The 21,182-nt window shown below is 45.9% G+C and overlaps 1 protein-coding gene across 10 annotated transcripts in view; it reads right to left on the minus strand.

Moving 5' to 3' along the window:
- Positions 1 to 21,182, minus strand: part of WNK1 (WNK lysine deficient protein kinase 1) — a 1,135,119-nt gene that overhangs the window by 435,527 nt on the left and 678,410 nt on the right. For all 10 annotated transcript variants that reach the window (XM_085652258.1, XM_085652261.1, XM_085652257.1 and 7 more), the window contains one exon: positions 2,412 to 2,540. In XM_085652258.1, the coding sequence (XP_085508384.1) occupies positions 2,412 to 2,540 (129 nt within the window). The remainder of the gene's footprint in view (positions 1 to 2,411; positions 2,541 to 21,182) is intronic.

Raw genomic sequence — 21,182 nt, forward strand, 5'->3', positions numbered from 1 at the left:
TTTGAGCAACAATTTGAGTTTGTCTGTTTTCATTCATATGTGGAACAACATTTTAAAAATAACGACAGTATTTTTTCTATGCCTATACTCCAAGTATGTTGTTTATGTCCATCAGTAAGGTGGCTCGGACTTGATTTAAAAGCACTACGTTTTGTTCGTGTAAACCATGTGATCAAGACCGCTGTGCCGGTCGAAACGCGTCAGAACCGATGTTTGTATGGAAATAAACTAAGCGAAAATACCTGTACCAGCGCATTTGTGTCCGTGTCTTGCACCGGCTGGTGTTGCGAAAGGAGGAGTGGATATATATATATATATATATATATATATATATATATATATATATATATATATATATATATATATATATATATATATATATATATTATATATATGTATGCCATTGTTGCTTTTTAGGTCTCGGCTGGCGATAGCAGTGCGCATGCGCTGCTCTCGGCATTCGAGAGCTTCTTGGAATCCATATTGTTTTGGAAGGGGACTTGAAGCCCCAACCTTCTTTTTAATTGGGGAGCGTCATCTTACATGCGAAACGCTGGCTTCTGATTGTAAAGGAGGCTTTTTAGTCCTTCCTTGTTGCCGCCTTGTCTCCTTTTAGCCTCGCCCACCGGGATTGGATCATTTACTGGCGGCGTGACACACAGTTTCATTAGTCCGTACGCATTTTTTTCTTCTCATTCAGCTTTGGCAAAGTCCGCAGCGTGTTTACTTTCGCATCGCGCTTTCACTTTAAGTGAAAGCGCGATGCGAAAATAAACATGCGGCTGCCTTTGCGGTCTGGTTTTACTTGTTTTTTATGCATATTTCTAAAGCGCGAACTCTAGCTGAAGGTATGGGAACGCTTTACATGAGCTCCGGTTATGCTTCACAAGGGCACATTCAGACACGGAGAGATTATGTGATCGGCAGGCAGGGCTGCTCGGGAGCAGCGCTTGAGGCAGGCTGGCACGGTGTTTTATTCATTTTTAATGCAGATTTCTATAGCGCGAACTCTAGCTGAAGGTATTGGAGCGCTTTACATGAGCTACGGTTACGTTACACAAGGGCACATTCAGGCAAGGGGAGATTATGTGATCAGCAGACAGAGCTTCTCGGGAGGAGCGCTTGAGGCAGGCTGGCACACTTTTTTTAATGCAGATTTCTATAGCGCAAACTCTAGCTGAAGGTATTGGAGCGCTTTACATGAGCTCTGGTTATGTTACACAAGGGCACATTCGGGCACGGGGAGATTATGTGATCGGCAGGCAGGGCTGCTCGGGAGGAGCACTTGAGGCAGGCTGGCACGGTGTTTTTCTTTTTTTTATGTATGGCGCCGTCCCCAACTCCTTTAGAGACCTCATCTCCAGACCTCCTTCATGACAGTGGAATCCCCTCTAGTTCGCAGACGTGAACAGCATAGGACTTGCCTCAATGTGAGACCTTCATGCCACAGCTTTAGATCATCAGCGCGCAACTTAGCCTCCCCAAGTTGATGCGCTTAAACTTTTTTTATTCATTGCTTCTCTTTTCGACCTCGTTGTTCGCGTCTCACGTTCCGGACTTATTTTTGAAAACTAAAATGTGTGTCCCGTATATGGTGTGGAATCTGCATTCAGGACCTGGACACCAACTATGACCAATAGGAACAAGCATTAAAAATCCAATAAGTCTCGCCTTTCATTAACTTAAAGCCATTTACTTTGCTATACAATACCATAAGCAAACCAAATGGCTTTAACTTAATCAAAGGCGAGATCCATTGCATTTTCAATGCTTTTTTTTTTTGTCCTCATTCTCAACCCACTTAGGCTTGCCCAAACTGATGATGCAGAGAAAAATTCCACCGTCTTAGTACACTGGATCCGCAGGCTTAAACCTAATAAGGCACAGTCTGCCGGTGTTTACTCAATAAAAACAGTTCTGAAGGCAGTGCCCATTTGGGAGGCCCATTAACTCGGCTTAAAATGAGGAAACATCTCTATTGTTCCCGTAAAGATAATGAAGGGTGTACCAGAGAGGGAGGGCTGTGTAATCCTTGGAATAGGGGGAAGAACAAAAAAAAAAAGAACCTAGCTCCAATTCAACAATTTCCCAAAGTCACACTTTTCCTTATTTCCTGCCCTTGAAAGGTCCAATCTGGAAACCCTCAAAAGAGATAACTGCCAGTCTTGATATTTAGCATTTTCAATGCTTGTTAAACTTGTGCTGAAAAACATTAAAACATTTTGGATTAGATATTTTTGAAAAGCATGTGCCCGCAATCAGGCTTTGAGACCCACTCCAAATAAGTAAACCATAACTATTAAAAACTAAGTGCAGTAAAACATGGTTACATCTCTGGGATTATAAAGATTCCACTGATCACAAAGATAACAGATAACATTTGAAAGAAAAGCAGAACAATAGAGTTTTACCTGTACTGTCAGTATCTGAGGTGTTTGAGTTGTGATTACTGGCTGTGGTGGGACAGCGATGCCTGAGGAAGGGAGCTGCTGTAGGTGGTACTGTCCTGTCTGCTGAATAGAAGATGTCTGCTGAATACTCTGCAAAGATAAATATATTGGGGATTTTGTTACAAGAATGGGAAGATAATGGTGTTTTTATATAGTTTGCCACATATGCGTTCTCTGCAATTCGTTTGGCATGAAAGAATGACGCTATCAAGCCCCACATCTATACTAAATCTTGCATTGGATTATATTATTCAAAAGTGTTTCAGGCATTACCTTTATAATGTAGGAGGACAGCCTGAATAGAAGGTCTTCAGGGACACCCTGAGCTATAAAGTATTGAGAATATATACTTTGATGCTACTGGAGATTCGGGGGAGGACAAATATATTTGCATACTGTTTTTCAGCTAGCTATTTCTACTTGAGTTCCTTTTAATTACCATAAAACTATTTGATGCTACATTCTAGCAGCATATGAATCTGGATAAGTTCCTATTATAAAATACACAAATAGGTAAGTAAAACAAAATATTTAAAGAGCTCATATTGACAGGAAAGAGTTGGTGAGGGCCAGAATGTTCCATTACCAACTCAAGATACAAAAGGATTTCCCATGTTCCTGCCTACTCAGTATAGACCATATTAGATAAGGGCAATGCTTCTATCAGTGCCAGATTATTCAAGACAATTAGCAAATGAAAATCACATTCTGAGCATCGTGGCAGATGATCAAAAATATTTTATGAGTTGACTGTAAGCCGAAAGGGTCTACGTAAAAACGTACTCCTTTTAACACGGATGACTTTCCTTCCCATGTCAAAGCCATGACATAACTAAAGTTGACACAATATGCTCTCCAGCAAAGATTTTGTGATTATTGTGCTTTAATAGATTAGCGGTCCAAATTGACAACATCCTTTATGATTTCCACTTTGAGTCCACCAAAGAAGGAACTTTAATATTTGACTGGGGTTCCAATCCTTTCCAATTGCGAATGCAGGTATGGACCAAGTTGAAGCACATTCATCCATGCTAAACGGATAACATGGATGCAGAAGGGCATAGGTGTCTCTCAAGCAAATTCTGCTGAGGAAACACTATGCAAGGAAAAAAAGAAAAAGCAGAAGGTTTGAAGGAACATACTTTAATATGCATCATTTGTACTGGAAAGTGAAATTTGAGAAACAAAATCGAAAAAAACCATATATCCCTTAATGTTTTCAAACAAAAGGGATTAATATGATAACTGGCCATACCAGTTTGAAATCAAGCATTTTCTAACTTAAAAATCAATTAAAGTTTCTTTAACTGGCCCCTAACTTTGAACACCCCTAAACATTAAAGTAAATGCAGAGTACATTTTTATGCCAATCAGCACCCTCTCACAGCTTTATAATGCTCTAACAACTTCTCCACTCTATTTCATGATAAGGAGGAGAACACTCTTATCGCAAAAACAATTCCACTAAACACCCTTCCGTTCTATACAGACCTATAAGGGGTGAAGTCACTCGCATGCCTAAGATATCACCACAGAATGACTTTTTTTTTAAAGAACATAATCCTGGTTTGTGATATATCCTAATTATTCAGTTATTTAGCTCTGTAATCACAGTTTTTAAAAGTCTGATTACAATCTTTTACTAAGAAATGCATTTCTCAAGTGTCCTGGCTCGGAAAGACACGATTGTAGAAGACGCGGTTATCCTGTCCCTAGATGCCCGAATGGCATTTGATCTGGTTGAATGGCCCTTCCTCTTTGCAGTACTGCGGCGTATGGGGTTTGGCCCCCGGTTCTGTGCCTGGGTGGAGCTCCTCTACGTGACGCCGCTGGCATACGTGGTGGTCAACGGCCGCATCTCGGCGGATTTCCCCCTGGGTAGGGGAACTAGACAGGGATGCCCCCTATCCCCGCTACTCTTTGCGCTACTACTAGAGCCCTTGGCGACATGGATCAGACAGGATCCGGTGATTTGCGGACTGAAATGGACGATGGTCTGGGAGGACCGCATTTCGCTTTATGCGGATGATATACTTTTATATATGGCGTCCCCTGCCCGCTCCATAAACGCGCTGCTAGATATATGCACAGCATACGGATGGGTTTCCGGCTATACGATAAATTGGGAGAAGTCGCTCCTATACGTTCTTAGTGGGCCCCCCCCCCGCGGCTCCCACGTAACTGTGCACTGCAAATAACGACGGACGGTTTTAGATACCTACGTATCTATGTGTCGCATAAACCATGCACACTTTGTAGCCGAAAATCTTACGCCGGCTCTGACGCGACTGCACAACGATATCAAACACTGGCGCTGTCTGCCGTTGACACTGCTCGGGAGAGCAGCCCTCTACAAAGTGATGGCGCTCCCCAGATTCCTTTATGCTCTACAAAACACACCCTTCCCAGTGGCTCCGGCATATTTTAAGGCAATAAATGCGGACCTAACATGCTTATTGTGGGACGGTAAGGCAGGTCGGATTGCCCTACATAAATTAATGAGGGGATGGTATGATGGCGGGATTGCTCTCCCCAATATCCAACAGTACTACTGGGCATCACATCTTGCGGTTATAAACCAGTGTCTTCATGTGCCACAGGACGAACCGGCATTCCGAATGGACAGGCATCTCCTTGACAAGGAAGGGATCATGGGGACACTTTATAACGTACGCCGACCAACGCTCACGGGACCCACGTCGCATACGGTTCGAATATGGTTTGAGGCTCAGCGTAAGATGGGGTGGGAGGGAGTGTTAACACAGGCCACACCGCTATGGGACACCCGGCGCCTTGGCACATGGAAAAACACGAAGGGCTTTAAACAGTGGGATCTGATAGGCATCACCAAAATCGGGGACCTTTGGAAAAAGGGCGAGGTGATCCCCCTGGTTCAATTGCAAACAACGTAGGGTTGGCACGGACAGAAACTTTTAGATATACTCAAATTAAGCATGCACTCACGACTGCTATTCCACCAGGCACAAAGCTGCCGGAAGCCTCGCCCCTGGAGGATCGCCTCCTCACACACCACTTAAGTAAGAAAGCCATCTCCATGGTCTATAAGAAAATTATAAACAACTTGCCGGATCCCATGCAAGGCCTTAAGGAACGCTGGGAACAAGATCTGGGACCCCTGGAGGAGACGGACTGGCAGGAAGCACTGTCGTCTCCGCGAGAGATAGCAATTCCCTCAAAACTGCGATTAATACAATTGAAAGTGTTACATCGAATATATTATTCTCGAACACTCATACATAAAATAGGAAGAGCTGACACGCCACTCTGCCTCCAACAATGCGGGCTACCGGGAACCTTTTTTCACATCATTTGGGAATGCCCCAAGATTGCGGGATCCTGGGGGGCGGTCATGAATACAATGTCATGGGTCCTAGGGGTGGAGGTTCTTCCCGAGCCCAAGCAGTGCCTACTCAATATCTGGGATCCCACAGATCTTAACGACAGGCAGCAGGACTGGGCTAACCTGGGTATGGCGCTGGCGAAACGGAACACAGCGCGCAACTGGGGACTGCAACAAACTCCCACACTGCAACAATGGTACCTGGACATGGATGCTGCTATGGTCATAGAGAGGGCAGTGTATATACACAGGGGTTGCCCCAAAAAATGGAACAAGATTTGGGGTAGTTGGAATGCCTTTCGTGGGAGTATATGCGAGCCCCCACAAGAGAGATCCAGTGGATGTTAGCGACTAAGGACATTCGCAGAAACAGTGATCTATAGTCCGCGGCTGCATTCTGAAACTATGTGTCTGTATCCCTATTATAAAGCTATTGATGATGCTCAATCGATACGACAATGTATGGTCACTTGTGCTAAGTACCTAAACTGTCTACGACATAATAACGGTGTACTGCTTATTGGTTATTTCAAAATAAAAATATTTAAAAAAAACAAAAAGAAATGCATTTCTCAATGTGAAAAGTGTTGAAAGGTCAACTTTCGGAACTGAACTCTCTGGTGGTGTAATTGTTGTAGCAATAGGAGAGTGTATATTTGCTCTTACAAAATAGATTTTCCAAAAAAGTGGTAGTTCGAATTCCTTCTGATTGATTCAAAATCCCAGATTGTGAATAGCGTCAAAAATTATATAAAGGTTTTCTTGGCAGTGCTCTTCAAATTGAGCATTTACCAGTTATTCACCCAGGTTAGAAGTTGAAATATGAGCTTTCTGAAGATGAGCAACCACAATTTTGAGAACACCCAAGTATGCAACTGTGGAGGGCTGGAGTTTAGACCGAAGAGTTAGCTTCAGTACAGAGAATGTAATAACCTCCAATATCAAGCTTTAAGTATTGCTTGATGGAGCACGTATAAAAGAGACTTGCTCGGAAGCAATCCTCTCAAATAACTTGTAATACCGTAATAATTTTGTTCGTAAATACTAATAAAGCACCAGAAAATCCACACACAGAATCTAGGGGAAGCTTGCATATGTGTATTACTAACAAGTAACCTGCGTGTCTCTAAAATGGCCGCTAAACGCGGGATTCTGCATTGCGCATGCGTCTACCACATCTACGCAGTATGCCGTACTATCGCTTGGAGGGAAATCTTTGCAGCTGGGCAGTTGTCTTTTAAAAAGGTCGCTTGAAACTCACATGATAATGCGCATGTCTTGCTGAAACTAAACCATGTACGCTTACTAAAATGCTAATGCGTAAGAATTATATAAGTAAACTGGAATAGAGTAGAGATAAGTGGTATACAGTGAAATCATATTTTTTATTTTAATACTCTTTCTTTGACCTCTCCAGTAGTTCGTATTTGGGCCTCAATGCAGGACTGAAACTTGCGCATCATGTGACTACTCCACATGCGCAGGAGCCGTGGTGCAAAGCCTTGAACGTCATCCAAAAGTAGAAAAGAAACTTTGTCCTGAGAACGGAAGAAATTTAAATAAAACGGTATACTTTGTATTGATCAATTTATGAACACGGGTGGGAAATAAAGCATGGGAAAGTGAATTAAGGGGAGGGAACATACAACAATGAGCTTAAAGCAAAGTATTAAACTTAACATGGTGTGATGATCATCTCCCCTTTCCTTGTCCAATCAGAGTTAGGAGTTTTGTAAATTCGAAACATTCAGGGGTTGTACATGCCATTAGAAAGGTATAATAGAGGTAGTTTAGTTAGATTAGACACACAGAGAGACGGAGAATGATGAGAGACTGAGATGCTGTCCGAAATTTGAGAAAATACTGAAGAAGATCCAAGTCCAGACTTGGAACTTTTGAGCCAGTCAATTATAGAACATCGCAGAAGAATCGGGGAGGAAAATAGCTTCAGAGAGGGGTGCGGGGCAGGCGCCGTATCTAGAAGGGGTCATCTGTCCTGTCCTCAATCCGGTCATGAGCTTTGGTCGCCTGATCTGTCCAAGGGGGCTCTTCCCAATTCCTTGCCAAAGGGGTTGGTTTCCACACCATACTAGGTAAATATAATTTTGCGTAGTATGTCAATGTACTGCTCTCTCTTTTCCCCCCTACACAGGTTCTGTCACCGTAATAATTTTTTTAACTATTATTCTGATCGAATTAATTTCACTTCCTCTCCTTGTCAAAGATGGTGTTCTAACTGTTATATGGTTCTTGGCTCACATGAATTTACTAGATAAACATTTAAAACTCTCCAGAGTCGGTGGTTATTCAATAAAGGTTTATTGTATGTAATGTTTCACCTATTTAGATAACTTAATGGTCCATTCGACCAGAGGAAATACATTGGATCAAGAGGTTTGGTAAGATATAATCAGATAAAAATTAATCTTACAGGTATTAGCACAATAAATTGACCCAAGCGGTATTTACTAGCCTACATGAATGAGTGTGTTTATGGGCCCAAGTGAATATATAGTGTGTACCTGAGGTTGGTAACCCGCTGGATCATGTTCTTTCTTCGCATGTAAGTGAAACTAGGCATTTTGAAATGCTACAAACTGCACGTTCTACAAGATCAGTGCTAAAGCTTCCATGAAGAACGATTCTATAGAGGGTTCAAGTAAATTCAAGAGCTCGTTCTAGACGGAGCAAAAGTTTTACCATCACAAGTTAAGTATACAATTTGACCTCAAACTCACTGTGCAAAGAGAAAATATGAAGCCAGGCAGGAAGTCTCAGGCACACTGTTTATGCCTTAAGCTATTGTCTACCTTTTCTTTTCTTTGTTTATATGTAGCAGCTGCAAGCTGCTTCCTTTACCTAAAATTTCGATCCTGCAATTTTGGAATACATTCTGCTATCTTCTCAAACTTGATGGTTTTGCAGGTTGTAATATACCTTTACAGATTCTGGATTGATCTGCTATCTAGAAAGATGCATTCTGCTAAGAAATGTTACTCTTCAACCCATATTTTGATCCCCTCTGTTGAAACAGGAGATGAAAATGTGATAACAGCAAATACAGGTGTCAAATGGGCCATGTCATCTTTGGGCTTCTAATGCCTGAGCCAAAGCATTGGAAATAGAACACTGAATGTAACCTATTCCGAGCCAGGATTGGCTGTTCAGTCATAGGAGTCTTTACCCAGTAAAGGCTTCACAGGTGCAGAAGACCTAACGGACAACCTTGAAAAAGAACAAAAGTCTCTATAGTCTAAAGCTAACCAAAGGATGATATTTCTTAGTGTGGTTTGAGGCTCACCCTGTCTGTCAGGTGACACAGGGAGGCTAACAGAATTACCAGTGGCAATGTCCTTGTAATTTGCACTCAGGACACCATTAAAAGGTTTCATTACTGATCGTCATTTAAGTGAAAAGATACAAAAAGTCCAATATTCAAATTTAGGAGTCATATTATGACTTTCAAACCTAATTTAATAGGATAGGATATGAGTTTTTAAAGCGCTCGAATGCCGTAGCGTCTTGGCGCTGGTGAGTGTGGAGATGAATCAGTCTTAAGCGAAAACTCCCTTAGAACAGCCAAGTCTTCAGGCCCTTCCTAAAGCATTGATGGATTGGTACAGATCTTAAGGAGAGGGGGAGCTTGTTCCAGACTCGTAAGGCGCAGTTTGATCTTACACCCCCTCCCCCCCCCCCAACTCTCCTAATCCTGCTCACCTGAAGAAGACTCAGAGTGCTGGATCTTAGGGCACGGCCGGGGGTATAGGGAGTCAGTATCTTCTGAATGTCCTTGGCTCCTCCCCCGAAGACGGCTTTGTGGACTAGGCATAGTGCCTTGAATTCCACACGTTGTTGTACGGGGCGCCAGTGTAGAGTTCTAATTCCCGCCGAGATAGACTGATCTCGGGGAATGTCCAAAAGCAGTCTCGCGGCGGCATTCTGCAAAGCCTGTAACTCAACTGAGCCTTGTTTATCCTTAACAGTAGGGCATTACAATAGTCCAGATTGGACAGCAGAAGCGCCACCACCACTGTCTTGCGTAGCTCTAACGTAATAAAAGGGAAGATCTTTCTCAAGGTCTTTATTAAGAAAAAGCATGATGAAGCAAGGCTGTTCACATGGGCCGAGAAATTTAGCTGACAGTCGAACAGCACGCCAAGGTTTCCCACCTTGGCCACAGGGTGGGGGCATGCACCAGCCTTCAGGGGCCACCAGGAGTTGTTCCACAGGGGTTGCCCCTGGCCAAACTCAATGATCTCTGTTTTGTCTGTATTGATCTTCAGGAAGCTCTGGTCCATCCAGGTAATAATTTCCAGTAGGCACATGTGGAATCTAGCGGCTGTGTCATCTGATTGCTTGGCCGTCGATATGACCTGGGAGTCGTCCGCGTATGACACTAGGGCAAAACCATGCTTCCTGATGAGTCTGGCCAGAGGGGTAACATAGATGTTAAGCAACGTAGGTGACCATCAATACAACGTAATAAATAAAGTTTACATGCCTCAAAGTTTGTGCTATAGATAGGTCTTCAATATAAGAAATTAGGCTTCCACAGCTAATAAACTCTCCTGCCCCATTTTTCATTATTACTTTCCCAGTCATTTTATCAAAAATAAAGACTAATGGGAAGAAACTATTTAGGTGAGTCATAATCCATATCAATTTTTCCTTACTTTCACAGTGTTGTGTAGGATAGTCATTTATAAGTGACTGCTACAGGTCCTGGTAAAAGCTCAGCATAGGTATAAGTCAACATGCATACACAATAACCAGTGTTTAATTTGAGCCAGTGGTTGCAGGTGGGACCCATTGGCACTCTTCTGGGCACCCATACTTATTTTTTCTCATCAGATCTTGACCTCAAGCAAATGTTTGGAATACACAAGGTGGAAAGAAAGAGAAAGACAGAAACAATGTGACAAAGCACGAACCTGCAAGAGTGAGATAATGAATCAGCAAATGTCTGGTGATGAATTAAAGAGGCATGAGGTGGAATCAAGACTATGCAGATGAAGTATTTGGCAAGCCAACATTCAATTGCGCCGGCCGTGAGTTTTTGAGCAAAACTTTGGGCCTTTTCGCTGATTCTTTTTACAAATAAAGCACTGACAAACACACAATCTCTCAGACCTTGGCAATAAATTGTTATCCTTAATGAATGAAGAACTAGTTCATAAACAAACCAGTCAGATATGTAACTGCCCCAGTGCAATTTCAGTCTGTTCTTGTGTGCATATTTCTCCAGAAGGCACTGGTGAAGTTAAGGAGCCTATACTGGAGGGTAGTAATAACAGAGTCAATAAAAGGGAGGAAAAACTTGTGCTTGCATTTTAAAAATCTAACCATAAACCCCATATGACTGGGTATTAAACTGTTAGTCAAGAAGACTGGACTGCCAGTCGAAAGTCTGGCAGAGGAGTACAAGTATAATTAAAATCTCATAGGACTTGTATGCAAATTAAGATGAAGGTGTTCAAACTCTCCTAATCAGTGTGCTAAGAAGAAAGCGATCAGTGGACCTTGAGAAAATAATCCACAAAATTGCAACTTCTAGAAACAGTGTCTGGTACCAGTGTGAATTCAAGTACATTTTTCCAGTTGTATCACTGTTTTAAGGCAGGTGAACTGAAGAATGGACCAGCAAATAAAGGTTCTGGTACTGGCTTGTGTATCAGTTTAAATTCAAGAACCTTGCCTTACACGCTTTGTGGTGCACATTTTCTTGGCAAGGGGCAGGGTGGGTATTGTTTCAGATGCTCAGTGCAGCTGCAAGGACCAAAAAGCAACAAAGTGGTGCCAGGATCCTGGTAGGAGACTGAATCAACCTTGTAATTAAGGTGCCAAGTAAGAGTCTAGGACAAATGTTGAGAACTGTGAAATATGGTAAAAATGGGAGAATGAGACCAAAGAACAAAACACAGATCCAACTTATGACCAGCAAAGTAGCCTGAAACTTTAGCCATATGACATGCTCCAATGACCCCATATGTTTGAGAATCATATAGTTATGTCCGAAAATCATAGCAAGAAAAAGGTAGCTGCATAATAGTGCTATAGGACAATAAATACAAATGTGGAATTCAGGGACGTTTTATATTGGAATAAATGATGCCTAAAATAAGAGAAGAAAAAATACTCACTTAACTGTAGTTCCTGGAACAACCATTAGTTCCAGATTCATATCGGACTTGCCTAAATCTAGACACTGAGGTGGCATAGGGTAACAAAGGAAACTTACTTCAAGTAATATTTCAGCATCTGATTTCATGCTGTGCTCAGTAGATCTACAGCTGAGATAACTAATTTCCAAGGAAGGGAACACAACAGCCAGTCAATCTTCTGACACAGATGCCGAAATTATCTGCAGCGAATTTTAGTATGTCTCGCTTGTTTTTTAACCCAAGGTCAAAGCTTCATATACCTCCATAGTTGTTTGACTGGGGTAAAAACCAAAGTCTGATAGAACATACAGACTTTGCTCTGCATCACAATCAGACTGCTTCTCCAACTGCCTATGTGCTGGTCTTCAATCAAGGCATACTAATTTGTTAAAAGATTCCCACAATGCCACCTTTAGATTTAGCAAGGATCCAAACAAGAAAGAACAAATTGCTTCTCTCAAAAGAGTCCTCCAATAACTGCCACTAAGAGACAATTTACTTTAACTTCACATGCTGAGGCAAACATGTAGAACCAATATTGCCAATATTACTTTGTCAACAATATATTTTCATTCATGGTGTCATGGTTCCTTTGCAGCTCATTATGATGCGCATTCAAAGGTTTAAGCCGAAATATAGGAGGGTGGGAAGGAGGTCTGGAAGCGGGAGGGGAGTGGTTAAACATTTTCTGACCTATGCAATGGAGTTTCTTGCATGAACAACTGGACTAGCTGCCAACTAACCCACTTTCTGGAACGCTTTCTTTTAGGTACGCAAATGACTATTGCCCAGAGATACTCATGGGTAATGCAATTAAAGACGGATATACAAAGGGAGAAATTACTTTAGGGCCAGACTCCCTCTTCTTAAGTCTAGGATATTTCTGTGGAAAATTGATAATTTCTTTTCTATTGGCCTCTGTAGGCAAAACCTGAACACATGTCCAACATAATAATAGTAATGTGCTTTAAACCAGCACAATCTTAGAATACATTCTTTACCAGTAAAGCAGGGGTAAGAATGGAGGGTTTAGGGGTTGAGTGCATTGTACAACATTCTTCTCTCTAGCCCACCACTGAAATGAGTATTCACATTACTGTTAAAGACCTCGATGAAGGCATACTTTGGGACTTAAACATATGCTAAATGCTGTCAGATCAAACAATTTCAGAATTCTGACTGGCAAGGCACAATTATTTAAGTGAAATACTTTACAACTCAAGACCTTTCGAGATGGGTAAACTTAATGATATGATGCAGTAACCAACAATGCTCCAAAAGCACAAGTTATTTCTTGTGTAACGATATATCTGTAAGAGACATTCGTTAGTGATAGATTCCTTACCTTAGAATAGCCCCAGGCGTCAGACTGGATCTGGAAAGTTTTGCTAGCAGTACCCCTGCGCGTCAGTAGGTGGCGTCGTGCGGCTCCGTGTCCGTCGCTGGCATCGTAAGCACCGAGATGACGTCACGGAGACTAGTTAGGCGCCACCCATGCTCGCTGATGTCAGTTCTGTACACGACTTTCCGCGCCAGGAACGCAGAGCCATGCAAGAAACTGACCACTGGTGCCATGAAACTAGGGCTCTGAAGGGGATGACCTTAACCTTAGGAACCAGTTCGCGGAAGGGGGAGAATGGGTGGGGCGGTAAAGAATCTATCACTAACTAATGTCTCTTACAGATATATCATTACACAAGTAGTAACTTGTGCATCTGAAAGAGACATGTTAGTGATGGATTCCCTACCTTAGAATAGATACCCCAGCAATACCAACCCAGGTGGTGGTGGGCCTGCGAATAGATTACACCAGAAAGTCACGGAGAACCGAACGGCCAAAGAAGCCGTCTCTCCAGACCCGACTGTCAAGGCAGTAATGCTTGGTAAACGTGTGCAGCGAGGCCCACGTAGCTGCCTGACAAATACCCTGCAAGGGGATGCTGCGTCCCAAGGCAGTAGTGGCTGCCGTCGCCCTGGTAGAATGAGCACGCAGCCCCACAGGAGGCTCCTTCTTAGCCAAAGAGTAACAGGCCTTGATGCAGAGAACGACCCACGAGAGATGGTCCGTTTGTGCACAGCCTGACCTCTTTTGGCGCCCACGTAGCCAACAAAGTGCTGGTCATCCACCGGAACTGTTGTGTGCGCTTCAGATAGAACAAGAGCGCACGTTTTGGGTCCAGACGGTGGAGCCTCTCTTCCTCTTTGGAAGGAGGCGGAAAGAAGGTAGGCATAGTGATTGTCTGCCCGATGTGGAAGGGCGTGACAACCTTTGGCAAGAAAGAAGGAGGGGTCCTTAAAACTACCTTGTCCGGATGAACAGAAAGGAAAGGAGGTTTAGAAGAAAGAGCCTGGAGCTCACTCACTCTTCTGGCAGAGGTGATAGCTACCAGGAAAGCAGTCTTGAGAGTGAGAAGACGCAAAGGACAGGTATGAAGGGGCCCAAAGGGAGCACACATCAGATATGTCAAGACAAAGTTCAAGTCCCATTGAGGCATTATGAACAGCATGGGAGGAAACGTGTGCGTAATACCTTTGAGGAAACGGTTAACAACTGGGGACTTAAAGAGAGAAGATCTGGAAGCCATAAAAAGGCAGAGCTGGCCGAAAGATAACCTTTGATAGTGCCCAGAGCAGAGCCCTGCTGGGCCAAAGAAAGAAGGAACAGAAGGACTTCGGAAAGAGGAGCAGAAAGGGGATCCACAGCCTTAGCTGTGCACCATGCCACAAATTTGTTCCACCGGCAGACGTACACCGTCTTAGTGGATGGACGCCTGGCTGCCAGAATGACATCATAGACTTCGGGAGGAAGATCGAAAGCTGTCAACTGTCGCCGCTCAATCTCCACGCATGGAGGTGGAGGCTGGACAGGTTCGGGTGGAGGACTGTCCCCCGCTGCTGCGACAGAAGATCCTCCCAAAGAGGCAGTCGGATCGGGGGGATCGATCACCATGCTGAGTAGCTCGGGATACCAATATCTTCGTGCCTAATCCGTAGTCACAAGGATGACTTGGGCACAGTCGCGCCGAATCTTCGACGGCACTCTGGGCAGAAGAGGTATAGGCAGAAAGGCGTACAACAGACCGCAACTCCACTCGCGACAAAAAGTGTCACCGAGCGAGTGTCGCCTTGGAAATTCCAACGCGCAAATTGATGACATTGCGCGCTCTCTTCGGTGGCGAATAGATCTAACCAAGTCTCTCCCCACTGCTGAAAGAGACCTTGCGCCACGTCAGAGTTCAGACGCCATTCGTGATCCATCAAGCACCAGCGGCTCAGTTTGTCCGCCCTGGCGTTCAGAGAACCTGCCAGGTGTTGAACCACCAAGGTAATGCCTTGATGTTCCAGCCATGTCCAGAGGCGTAGAGCCTCCTGACATAGGGTCCAGGACCCCACCCCGCCCTCTTTGTTGCAATACCACATGGCGGTGGTGTTGTCCGTGAACACCTGCACCACACTTCCCCGGACAGAGGGAAGGAATGCTTTCAGTGCAAGTCGGATCGCCCGAAGCTCCAAAACGTTGATATGGAGCCGGGACTCCACGTGAGACCAGAGTCCTCTGATCTCCGCCTCTCTCAAGTGGCCTCCCCATCCCAGGAGGTAACGCATCCGTCACCACTGTGCGCTTCGGTTGGGGAAGGGAGAGGGATGTGCCACTGACCCAATCGCAATTCGTGAGCCACCACTGCAATTGTCGTGCAGTGCCCTCTGAGATCCGGACATGATCGGACAGGTTGCCCTCATGCTGCGCCCACTGGAACTTCAGGTCCCACTGCAGAGCCCGCATATGCCATCTGGCATGTTGCACTAGAAGGATGCAGGAGGCCATCAGGCCCAGGAGCCAGAGGGTCATCCTGACTGAAACCCGGGACAGAGGCTGAAAGATTGAAATCATAGCCTGAATATCCCGGACTCGCGGCTCGGGAGGATAAACCCGAAACAGTGTCGAATCCAGAACCGCTCCGATAAAGGGGAGCTTCTGAGAGGGACCCAGGTGCGACTTTGGCACGTTGATGGAGAACCCCAGCAAATGCAGGAGGTCGGCCGTAGTCTGAAGGTGGTTGACGACTGCCTGGGGCGAGCCCGCCTTCAACAACCAGTCGTCAAGGTAAGGGAAAACTGACACCCCTGACCTGCACAGGTGAGCTGCGACCACCGCCATCACCTTCGTGAACACCCGAGGGGCAGTGGTAAGGCCGAAGGGGAGCACAGAAAACTGAAAATGCTCCTGGCCTACTGTGAACCGCAGGTAACGCCGGTGAGCCGGCCGGACGGGGATGTGAAAATATGCGTCCTGCAAGTCCAACACTACCATCCAGTCTCCAGGGTCGAGGGCAGCCAGGACCGGAGCCAGAGTCAGCATTTTGAACTTCTCCTTCCGGAGGAAGCGATTGACGTTCCGGAGGTCCAAGATAGGGCGCAGGCCCCCTTTGTCCTTCTTGGGGACCAGAAAGTAGTGGGAATAACAACCACTCCCTACTACAGGCCCAGAACGCACTCGATGGCCCCTTGGCCAAGAGGGCCACAACTTCCTGCTGGAGAAGTACCAAGTGATCCCCTGACATGCGGTGGCACCGAGATGACATGGCTGGAGGGGAGGACTGAAAGGTTAGAGAGAAACCCCTGCGGATGATCTGCAACACCCACTTGTACGATGTGATATCATGCCAGTGGGGGAGGTGGTGGCGGATCCTGCCACCCACCGGCCTGGAGTGCTCCACAAAGCTCGGATTAGGAAGGTTTGGAGGTAGAAGCAGCGGTGGCGTAGGTGGACAGAACCCCACGCTGATTCAAGGCCCGCCCCTGCGGAAGCCGCACCCGCGGCCATGCTGAGGCTGGTTCTGCACAGGCTTGCTGAAGGAACGTGCCTGGGCGCCTCTGCCATGACCACGAAAGGAACGAAACCCAGGAGTGGTCGGGCTTTTTGCGGAAAGACCCAAGGACTTGGCCGTGGCCCGTGAGTCCTTGAAACACTCCAGTGCACGGTCGGCCTTATCGCCTAACAGGTGAGTGCCATCAAAGGACATGTCCATGAGCGAGCTCTGGCCATCAGGTGAGAACACGGTAAATCCCAACCAGGCGTAACAACGAAGCACCACAGTCGTAGAAATCGCCCTACCCAGGGAGTCAGCGGTTTCCAAACCACACCGAATGGCGAACTTAGCAGCATCTTTACCCTCGGCAATAGCTTGGGACAGCACAGCGTGGGAATAGCGGCCCAATAAGCAGGCAGTGTTCACTGACCGCAGCCCTAAGCTGACCGAAGAAAACAACCACGTACCGAACTGTTCCAGCTTCTTAGAGTCCTTATCCGGCGGGGCCGTGGGAAAGGCACTCTGGGACATCGAGGCCTGGATAACCTGGCTCTCAGGCGTAGGATGAGTGGTCAGAAAAGCGGGGTCACCAGGCGCCGGGTGGTGACGCCTGGCGACATTCTTATCCACAGGGGCCCCGGTGGCTGGCTGCGACCAAGTGCCCAACAAGATGTCAGCGAGGGCGTTGTTAAAGGGAAGCAGGGGCTCTGACGAAGTGGACGCCGTTTGTAGCACCTCAGTGAGGAGATTAGTTTTGAGGGCCACCGTAGGGAGATCAAGGTTGAAGACCTCAGCTGCCCGACAGAGCACCATTGTGTAGGAGGTGCCCTCCTCCATAGTAGGCGGGGAAAAGGCAAACCTCGGGTCAGAGGAGACGTCGAGGTCGCCGGCATCCTCCAGGTCGTCCACCCAGTCCTGCTCGGAGTCACATTGACAGGCAAGAGGGTCCTCGGACCCCTCTCAGTTGTCCTCCACCTCTGTCGCATGGGGAACAGACCGCGGCGGTAGCGCTGGGGCCAGAGAAGGAACAAACGGCGTCGGTAACGGCGCCGGCCGAGCCTGTGCCGCGTCCCAATGCTGATCCCAGGCTGGAACTAAATGGTCCTGGAACCTGGGCAAAGGTGGGATGAATGGTACCCACTGCGGCTCCGGGGGCAGAGACGAAGGTGGCGCCGGGGTCGGCAGCGCTGGACCTCGTGGCGCTATGCCGGAGCCAATGGCGCAGGATCCTGTGGCGACGAAGCTGGATTCACCGGCGGCCCAACAGGATCCGGACACAGGACCACGGGGCCCGAAGCCGTGCCAGCGGGAGCCCGAGGCCTAAAAAGGCAGTCCATGGTAGCAAGAAACTCTTGCACCTGTTCGGGAGTCGCCGACGGTCCCAGGTAAGGCGTGGGCAGAACCCCTGTCCCCCTCGACCGCATCCGAGGACCGACGAGAGGGGTGGGGGGTGTGGAGGGGGGGGGGGGGGGGGAGAATGTCAGAGAACGAACTTGCTTCTTCTTTTTGTGTCGTCGCTTACCCGAATCAGAGGGTGAGGACTTGGAGCCCGAGGAGCGACGACTGCGGCCCCGCGAGCGATCCCGGGAACGGTCCCTAGACCTGGAACGACGCTGGGACGAGTGCTGGACCTCCAGCAGCATCCGGCACCGCTCCCTCAAGGCCTTCGGGCCATGGCCCGACAGTCCCGGGAGTCGTGGTCGGTCTCCAGGCAGTAGAGGCAGACATCGTGGGGGTCCGCCACTGACATATTATGACGGCAGGCCGCACAAGACTTAAATCCAGGCATCCCTACGTGCACGAAGGAGTACAGGAGACAAAAGTCTCAAAAAGGGTAGTCAAAAAGTGACTAAGGTACGTGCTCTAACCGGATCTGCACTTGCTGGCGCGGAAAAAGAAAGAACTGACGACAGCGCGCATGGGTGGCGCCTAAGTAGTCTCCGTGTCATCTCGGCGCTTACGACGCCAGCGACGGACGCTGAGCCGCACGACGCCACCTACTGACGCGCAGGGGTACTGCTAGCAAAACTTTCCGGATCCAGTCTGATGCCTGGGTATATTCTAAGGTAAGGAACCTATCACTAACTTCGCTCTTTCAGATATGCTAGTTTGGGGGCTGAGGGTAGACTTTCTGACTATTGCATAAAATATTATATATATATATATTCACTGAAAAAACCATAGGTTTCACACATGTTATAGTTAGCGGAAATTTTACTGATAAAAAACCAATGAAATTGCCCCGTTATAGTTAGTGCTGGCAACTATAACTCACGCGACCGCAATCCTCTGCTGATGCTAATACTGTATTTAGACACTTATTTGCCCATGTCTTCTTCCATACATTTTTAGCTATACATATATTACAAATATTTTTTTTTATAAAGACACATGTCATCAGCAGAAGATTGCGGTCGCGTGAGTTATAGTTGCCAGCACTAACTATAACGGGGCAATTTCATTGGTTTTTTATCAGTAAAATTTCCGCTAACTATAACATGTGTGAAACCTATGGTTTTTTCAGTGAATTTGCAAGCTTTTTTAAATGCTAATTCCTAACTATAACGTGTGTGAAACCTATGGTTTTTTCAGTGAATTTGTACGGTTTTTTAAATGCTAAGTTACTTTACGCCATTCGAGGCGTGCGCGCCCACTTAACGCAGTGCGTTCCGTGCACGGTTTTTATCAACTTTAATAAGCCCTGTACATTTGGTGGCCTTCGGCCACCAAAAGCACAGGGGGTGGGGTCAATGTGGATAGTGTTTTCTTTATTTCGATTTTATAATTTCATGTTGCCAAAATATAGTTTTTTTACTGATGTAATAAGCCGTGTACATTTGGTGGCCTACGGCCACCAAAAGCACTGGGGGTGGGGTAAGTGTGGATAGTGTTTTTTTTATTTCTATTTTTTACCGTACGCTTACGGTAAGCGTACTCGGCGAAATTGCCGGAAAAAAAATAAAACCGTTTTTGCTCTTGGGGGATGTTTGGGGACTCCCTCAACATGACTATGTGGGAGGGAGTTGTCAAAACAGCCCCGTAACATGTTTTTGGGCATCATGTTTGATAAATAACACTCAGTGCGAGAGACAAAATGGCGGACGCCGCTTCCTGGTTTCGGCCGATTCGAATGTTTACTAAGATCTAAGAGCCAATCAGAATCGCGCTCGCGCACGCCACCGTACGCGTACGGTAAGCGTACGGTAAGCGTACCGTAAGCGGGCTCAGATATATATATTGATTTAAAGGCTATTTTCTCAGAATCTACTGAACAGATTTACACCAAACCTACAAAAGGCACTTCCTTGACATAGGAACTACCTCTCTGCCAAATTTCTAGTAATTCTGTTCAGCCGTTCGGGCTGTAGCTCTGTCTAAAGGTCCTATGGAAAAATGCATGGGAAAAACGCGTTTTGGGACCCCCCTTTTATCTCAGCCCCCGCTTGACGAATCCCCCCGAGACTTTCAGGGTAGGAGCGGAGCGTAGCGCCCCACCTATTTTGAGAAATTCGCGAGGATTCATCGGCCGGCGCCAAAGTTATTCAAAATAGAATGTTGCGGATTTCATATGGAAAAGGGGTCCTAACTATAACTGCCTACTGGCGACCGCCAGTAGGTAATATATATATATATATATACACATACACACGCACATGCACATATACTGAAACCCATCTGATGAGCACATTGTGTTGTCTTGGCTTTAAGCAGAGAGAGCGAGCGAGAGAGGGGCTGCTCTGATGAGTCAACTGTTGAGGAAGAGCTACTGGATCATCCAAGGTGGTTGTTACTACTCCTAGTTACTGGTAATCACTTTTAACCTGGAACATAAGCAAAACACAAATAAACAATAATGGTAACAATGTGTTTGTAATGCTAAACCGCAGAACCTACAGTGACCTTTGAGTACAGCAATATGGAATTAAGCATCTTGATGGTACACAGAAAATAAAGCATCTGGAAATAAGAGGCTATAGTAGAAAGAAAACTCTTGGATGCCCTTACAATCAGGTATCTTAATACATATTCACATCTCTTCAGCTACTGAAGTTTTCACCTCTTAAGCTACTGACTGCCACTCTACAAAACCTTGTTAACAGCAGGTCTATGCTCTTGCCCGCCGGATCATGGTAGATGACTACTGCAGAGAATTCAGAGTTTTTTCATCTGCTTCCAACTGTTGCTCAGCGGGACTCAGCCTTTCACTCCCCTTGCTCCAAGTTATGTCTTACCTAATACTGGAGAATGAACCAGTGAACAATCTGGTAAAAGCATTAAGGGTTGACAACTCCCAAATAATTGAAACCTCATATTCAACACCAAATGAAAAGGGGTTAATTGCTATGTCTTGCCCAATACTGGTGAAGGAACCAGAGAAGGATCCATTAAAACAAAGAGA

This window comes from Triturus cristatus, chromosome 4_1 (assembly GCF_964204655.1).
Source record: "Triturus cristatus chromosome 4_1, aTriCri1.1, whole genome shotgun sequence".
In the NCBI taxonomy this organism is placed as follows: Eukaryota; Metazoa; Chordata; class Amphibia; order Caudata; family Salamandridae; genus Triturus; species Triturus cristatus.